Source organism: Babylonia areolata, chromosome 23 (assembly GCF_041734735.1).
Source record: "Babylonia areolata isolate BAREFJ2019XMU chromosome 23, ASM4173473v1, whole genome shotgun sequence".
Classification (NCBI taxonomy): domain Eukaryota; kingdom Metazoa; phylum Mollusca; class Gastropoda; order Neogastropoda; family Buccinidae; genus Babylonia; species Babylonia areolata.
The window spans coordinates 37,359,777-37,367,276 of NC_134898.1; the positions used below are offsets into that span (position 1 = coordinate 37,359,777).

At 48.5% G+C, this 7,500-nt stretch overlaps 1 protein-coding gene across 1 annotated transcript in view; it reads left to right on the forward strand.

Annotated features, from left to right (window-relative positions):
- LOC143297660 (uncharacterized) overlaps positions 1–7,500 on the forward strand; it is a 77,317-nt gene that overhangs the window by 20,637 nt on the left and 49,180 nt on the right. Inside the window, exons 2-3 of the mRNA XM_076610079.1 lie at positions 4,849–5,073; positions 6,166–6,287. Coding sequence (XP_076466194.1) covers positions 4,849–5,073; positions 6,166–6,287 — 347 coding nt within the window. The remainder of the gene's footprint in view (positions 1–4,848; positions 5,074–6,165; positions 6,288–7,500) is intronic.

Consider the following 7,500-nt stretch of genomic DNA (forward strand, 5'->3'; position numbering starts at 1 on the left):
CGAAGGACTTTAAGTGAAGACAAGGAACGTTTCTCAGAGCACACAGGACAGAGAGATGACAGATGATCCACTGGCATGCCTGCCCTGCCTTCAGCCCAGTGAACTGCCATCATGAACTGCCTTCATTTCAAACGTCACTTCCTTTGCATACGTTGTCCAGTCTGAAATGTAGTACAATTGTTGCCCTCCACCCATCCCCCACCTGCAATCTCACGCCCCCCCACCCCCACCCCCACCCCCACACACACACATTCACCCCTCCTACTCCTTTCCCTGGTTCTGTGACTGTGATTATTGTTTCGAGTTCAGCTGAAACAATGCTGACATGCATTCCCACCTTCCCACCCTTTCCTTATCCTCTATCCTTCCCCCAGAACACCACACACACACACACACACACACCCCACCACACCCACACACACCCTACACACACCCCCACCACACCCACATCTCTCGGCACCCTCCCCCCCAACACACACACCCACATCACCACCCCCACCCTTCCTACACCCCCTCCCCCCCACACACACACAACCACACCCACACACACACACCTGCTCCCCCCCCCCCCCGCACCCTGCCCCCCCCTCCACACACACCCACACACACACTAACTCACTCACTCACGCAATCATTCATTCACTTACTCCATGATCTCCTCTGATTATTCACAGTACAATTTCTATGGTGACTATAATAATCGACAAGCATTTTCTGCAAGGTCATTTGAGAGTACACAGATCTCCAACTCCACACACACACACACACACACACACACACACACACACACACACACACACACACACACACACGCCTACACACATACACACTCACTCTCTCTCTCTCTCTGTCCTCACACACACACACACACACACACACACACACACACACACACACACACACACACACACGCACACACACACACAGATGATTCAGGTCACGGTGATTAATCAGTATTAACATCTTGAAAGAGACAGAGATCGAGAGAGAACTCAGACTGTCCGCTTAGCAGGAAGAAGTGTGTGGGGAAGGATTAATGCTCTCTCTCTCACTCTCTCTCTCTGTCTCTCTCTGTCTCTCTGTCTCTGTCTCTATGTCTCTCTCTCTGTGTCTCTCTCATATACACACATCTATGTATGTTTTCTTGTCTGTCTGTCTCTGTGCATCTCTCTCTCTCTCAGACAGACAGACAGACAGACAGACACACACACACACACACACACACACACACACACACACACACACACACACACACACAAACACAACTAAATCCCTCTCCCATACACACGCTTTTACATCGACACACACACACGTACGCGCACGTACCCGCACTCCCACACACCTCAACACACAGACACAGACACAGACAGACAGACAGACACACATACACACACACACACACGCACACACACACACGCACACGCACACGCACACAAACACACACACACAAGCACAATTTAATCCCTCTCACATACACACGCTTTTACAACGAAACACACACACATACACACAGACACACAGACACAGACACACACACACACACACACACACACACTCCAACACACAGACATACACAACACACAGATACAGACAGACAGACAGACGGACACACACACACACACACACACACACACACACACACACACACACACACACACACACACGTGTAGCCCACGTACCCGCACCCCCACACACCCCAGCATACAGACACACAGACACAGACACACAGACACACAGACACAGACACAGACTGTCTGTCTGTCTGTGTATGACACACACACACACACACACACACACATACACACATACACACACACACACACAGAAGATTCATGTCAAGATGAACATGATCGATGGTTTGGGACGGTGGGGTGGGGGTCGGGGGGGGGGGGGGCAGGGGGGGTAGTACGGGGGGCGCTGAGTTGTTCCTTCTCTCCCACAACCATCACACTGTCTGTCACTCACTCTCTCTCTCTCTCTGCCCTCGTGATTAATCATCGTTCTGCTGAGTCAGTCGTCTCCCTTTCTATCATATATCAAGTGGAGTGTTTTTTTATTCGATTTTTTTTTGTTTTTCCCTCTCTCTCGATGTGTTTTATTTTCAGAATATAAAATAAAATAAACGAAAAACAAAAGAGGACAGAATAGATTTGATTAAACAAGACTAGAGTGAATAGAAAGAGAATAGTGTAAACAGGAAAGGATAGAATGGAATATATCTTTATTACCAAGTGTACTGTGCCTGGTATAACGTGTAAAATCCCCGCCTCTCTCTCTCTCTCTTTTCCGCAGGTCCTCAGGGGACGTACCCAGTGCTGTTGTCCTGCTCACTCCTTCAAAAGAATATTCATCCAGGATTAATCGTTTTTGTTTCCCCCCCTCCCCCCTTTTACCTTTTTCATCCTTTTTAGTTTGACCGGCACAATAGCCGAATGGTCAAAGCACTGGACTTTCGATCTGAGGGCCCCAGGTTCGAATCTCGGTAACGGCGCCCGGTAGGTAAAGGGTGGAGATTTTTTTTTTTTTTTTCGATCTTCCAGGTCAACTTATGTGCAGACCTGCCTGTGCCCGAACTCCCTTCGTGTGTATATGTTGGCAGAAGATCAAAATACGTGCGTTAGAGATATTGTAATCCATGTAAGCGTTTGGTGGGTTATGGAAACAAGAACATACCCAGCATGCACACCCCCTGAAAACGGACTATAGCTGCCTACATGGCGGGGTAAAAATGGAGGCATGCACGTTAAAGCCCACTCGTGTACATACGAGTGAACGTGGGAGTTGCAGCCCACGAACGAAGAAGAGGAGATCTGTTTCTTTTCCTTCCTTTTACCACGTGCCACTGTTGTACCCCTGTACCCGTCACTGTGTACCCCTGTTTGAGGTACCCGTCACTGTGTACCCTGTTTGAGGTACCCGTCACTGTTGTACCCTGTTTGAGGTACCCGTCACTGTTGTACCCCTGTTTGAGGTACCCGTCACTGTGTACCCCTGTTTGAGGTACTCGTCACTGTTGCACCCCTGTTTGAGGTACCCGTCACTGTGTACCCTGTTTGATGTACCCGTCACTGTGTACCCCTGTTTGAGGTACCCGTCACTGTGTACCCTGTTTGATGTACCCGTCACTGTTGTACCACTGTTTGATGTACCCGTCACTGTTGTACCACTGTTTGATGTACCCGTCACTGTGTGCCACTGTTTGAGGTACTCGTCACTGTTGCACCCCTGTTTGAGGTACCCGTCACTGTGTACCCTGTTTGAGGTACCCGTCACTGTGTACCCTGTTTGAGGTACCCGTCACTGTTGCACCCCTGTTTGAGGTACCCGTCACTGTGTACCCTGTTTGAGGTACCCGTCACTGTGTACCCTGTTTGATGTACCCGTCACTGTTGTACCACTGTTTGATGTACCCGTCACTGTGTACCCCTGTTTGAGGTACCCGTCACTGTGTACCCTGTTTGATGTACCCGTCACTGTTGTACCACTGTTTGATGTACCCGTCACTGTGTGCCACTGTTTGAGGTACCCGTCACTGTGTACCCCTGTTTGATGTACCCGTCACTGTTGTACCACTGTTTGATGTACCCGTCACTGTTGTACCACTGTTTGATGTACCCGTCACTGTGTACCCCTGTTTGAGGTACCCGTCACTGTGTACCCTGTTTGATGTACCCGTCACTGTTGTACCACTGTTTGATGTACCCGTCACTGTGTACCCCTGTTTGAGGTACCCGTCACTGTGTACCCTGTTTGATGTACCCGTCACTGTGTGCCACTGTTTGATGTACCCGTCACTGTTGTACCACTGTTTGATGTACCCGTCACTGTGTGCCACTGTTTGAGGTACCCGTCACTGTTGCACCCCTGTTTGAGGTACCCGTCACTGTGTACCCTGTTTGAGGTACCCGTCACTGTGTACCACTGTTTGAGGTACTCGTCACTGTTGCACCCCTGTTTGAGGTACCCGTCACTGTTGCACCCCTGTTTGAGGTACCCGTCACTGTTGTACCCCTGTTTGAGGTACCCGTCACTGTGTACCACTGTTTGATGTACCCGTCACTGTTTGAGGTGCCTGCCACTGTGTACACCTGCCACTGCGTACACCTTTTCGGGGTATCTGCGTAAACATGTTTGAGGCACTTGCCACTGCATACACCTTTTCGGGGTATCTGCGTAAACATATTTAAGGCACCAGTCACTGCATAAACCTGTTTGATGTATACACACACTCACACACACACACACACACACACACACACACACACACACACACACATCTGTCACTGCGTTTACATTTGGGAGGGAGGGAGGGGTGGGTATATCTATCTGCACACACCTGTTTGAGGCACCTGTGTGTATCGAGTCGTCATCAACTTTCCACCATCTCGTATTTGTCTGTGTCACACTTCCCCTCCCCCGTCCCCCCCCCCCCCCCCCCGCCCGGCCCCCACTACCGTTGCTGACCCATCCCCACCTCAACCAGCTCTCTCTATCTTATATCCCTCTGGTTACCAACTTTTTCTTTCTTTCTTTTTGTTTTTACGTTTTTGTGACGTCTGTCTATGTGTGTGTGTGTGATCCAGACAGTGTTCGTGTCCGGGCGTGCTTGCGTGTGTGTGTGTGTGTGTGGTGTGTGTGTGTGTGTGTGTGTGTGTGTGGTGTGTGTGTGTGTGTGTGTGTGTGTGTGTGTGAGTCAGTGCATCGGTGTGATTCATTCAGTAGGCCTAATCTATTTCATCGTCAGTCATTTTAATGTATTTTATTTGATCACTCATTTTCATACTAATCATTTTACTTTTCTTTCTTTCTTTCTTTCTTTCTCTCCTCCTCTCCTACCAAACCATCCAGATACCAGAGCACCTTTTCCTCTCGAAGCTCACAGAGCTACGACTCAGACACCGGAGCCTTCAGAGCCGTGACCGTGACGTCACGGCAGTGTAGCGTCATTCGTCGTATGACGCAATACGAGACGGTGCGCCTGCCTTTCCTGTGCCAGGCGGTGACGGGTCGGGTGGCGCCCCTCCCCCCACGTATGGACTCCAACAGGGTCCAGATCTTAAATGCCATGCAAGCGTGAGTGGTATCTGTCTGTCTGTATGTCTGTCCTTATATCTGTCTGTCAGTCTATCTGCATAAATCTATCTATCTATCTATGAATATGAATGGAGGAAGCCCACATCTACAAGACCGAGAAGTATTCTGGTCTAGCCAGCAGCCTGAGAGAATCTGGCTTCCAAGCCAAAGTCCTCGCCATAGAGATTGGTTCAAGAGGGTTTGTGAGCGCATCTGCCTATACAGCCTCATGAAACAGCTGTCGATTTCTGGCAGAGAGAGGACACGGGCTCTCAAGGCAATGGCAGAAGCAGCAGAAAAGAGTTCCAGCTTGATCTGGTCGAGGAGGAACGAAAGTAAACTTCAAAGGGATTAAATTTCCCAACTCAAACTAGGCATACGATAGCTCAGTGGTTAAAACGTCTGCCAGAAAAGGTGACTCAGTCCTGAAGTGGCGACCACCCTGGAGGCGCGGGGTCGAACCTCGAAAAAAAGGCGGCAATACAAGGGCATCCAGGAGTCATGACCTGGGTGCGGCCGGGCCCCCTTAGAGTGTGAGGAGTTAAGGGCCGAAACACTTGACTGAGGGGAGCTTCTTCTCTGAAGACCTTGTACTGTCCAGCTCTCCCTAGTGTTTCAAATCACTACACACACACACACACACACACACACACATATATCTGTGTGTGTGTGTGTGTGCGTGTGTGCGTATGTGTTTCAGAAGACAAACACTAGGAGAGACAGACAGACAGACAGACAGAGACAGAGAGAGATTCAGATGGTTTAATGTGTTTCGGCCGTATGCATACATACACGTTGTGGAAGGTGGCGAGGGATGGAGGAAGAGTAATGGGGGAGGAGGGAATGGGTAATCCAACAGTTCATTTACTATGTAGTAACTCTCTTTTAAAGAGAGAGAGAGAGAGAGAGAGGATGAACAAAACATAAAAATGAAAAGATCATGGGTTCCAAATGTGTGTGTGTGTGTGTGTGTGTGTGTGTGTGTGTGTGTGTGTGTGTGTGTGTGTGTGTGTGCGTGTGAGTGTATTGTGTGCTTGTGGTGTGTGTGTGTGTGTGTGTGTGTGTGTGTGTGTGTGATGCACGTGCGTGCAGTGGTGGGTGGTCCGTGTGCTATCAGCCCATCACGGTACCCATCTACCGCTACCAGAGGATACCCGTCTGTTGTCCGGGTACCACGCCCACCCCTGACGGCAGCTGCCTCTGCAAGAAGGACGGTAAGCGTTGATTCCATTGCCCTCTCTCTCTCTCTCTCTCTTTCTGTGTCCTTCTGCCTCTGTCTCTGTCTTTCTCTCTGACTATCCCTCTGGTTGGTTGACTGTAGATGGCAAAGTTGGAATTCTCATATCCAGGACAGTGACAGATTCAATGTATACAGAATGATCAGAAATTTACATAGTGTTCCAATTCATATGCGTATACATATTGCTAGAGGTTTGAAGTATTTAATGACGAAATTTAGATTTGGTGTCTCTGGTGTTTTTACTCATCAGTATCGCTATAGGTAGTCAAACATTTGTAATTTGTTAAGCCCATTATGCAAAGAATTAACTGAAGATGAGGTCCATTTTGTGCTCATTTGTCCAGCATTGAGAAATATCAGAGATCAATTAATTCCACTCAAATTTTGTAGACAGCCTTTTTTTTAATTTAAACTCACTTTGTTATGTGTTGTCTACGAACGAAACTATTGTACAACATTCTGCTTTATATTTACATAGAGCAGTGCTTGTGTAACGTGATTTTTCTTTGTATTAATATGCGAATTTATGTCAGTTCCATGTGTACCCCCTTCTAAGGGGCTATTGTCTATATGTATAAAACGTCTACGTCTCTGTCTGTCTGTTTATCGCTCTGTCTCTGTCCCTTCCCTCTCTCCCAATTTCTCTCTCTCCCTCTCTCTCTGAAGTGTGTTTTTGCGTGTTTACACCTGTCAGAATTGTGATGTGTCTCCTCATCAGCATTGTTTTGACACACCTTGACACGGCATCCTGACGTCCGACTTCATCCAAATATTGCATCTGCCTCATATGTTTTTTGGTCCCTTTGGGAATGGGTCAGACATTCCACGCCCTATTTCCCCTACACACACACATACACACACACGCACGCGTACACACACACGCACACATACACACACGCACACACACACACGCGCACACACACATGCACGCATAGTCCAATTGGACATTTGTTATAGTTGTTACAGTTGTTTGATGTTAGCTTTTCCTTCTATATTGTGCCTATGTCTCCCCTTTTAATGTCTTATTTTTTCCAATGCTCTGTATCTTTCCCCACCACACACACACACATACGCGCGCACACACATACACACACATCATTCATCACCCTCTGCCCAATGCCGTTCCCACCACCACGCTCCGCCCTCCCCCCTCGCCCCCCCCCCTTTTTTCCGTCTAATATCACTTA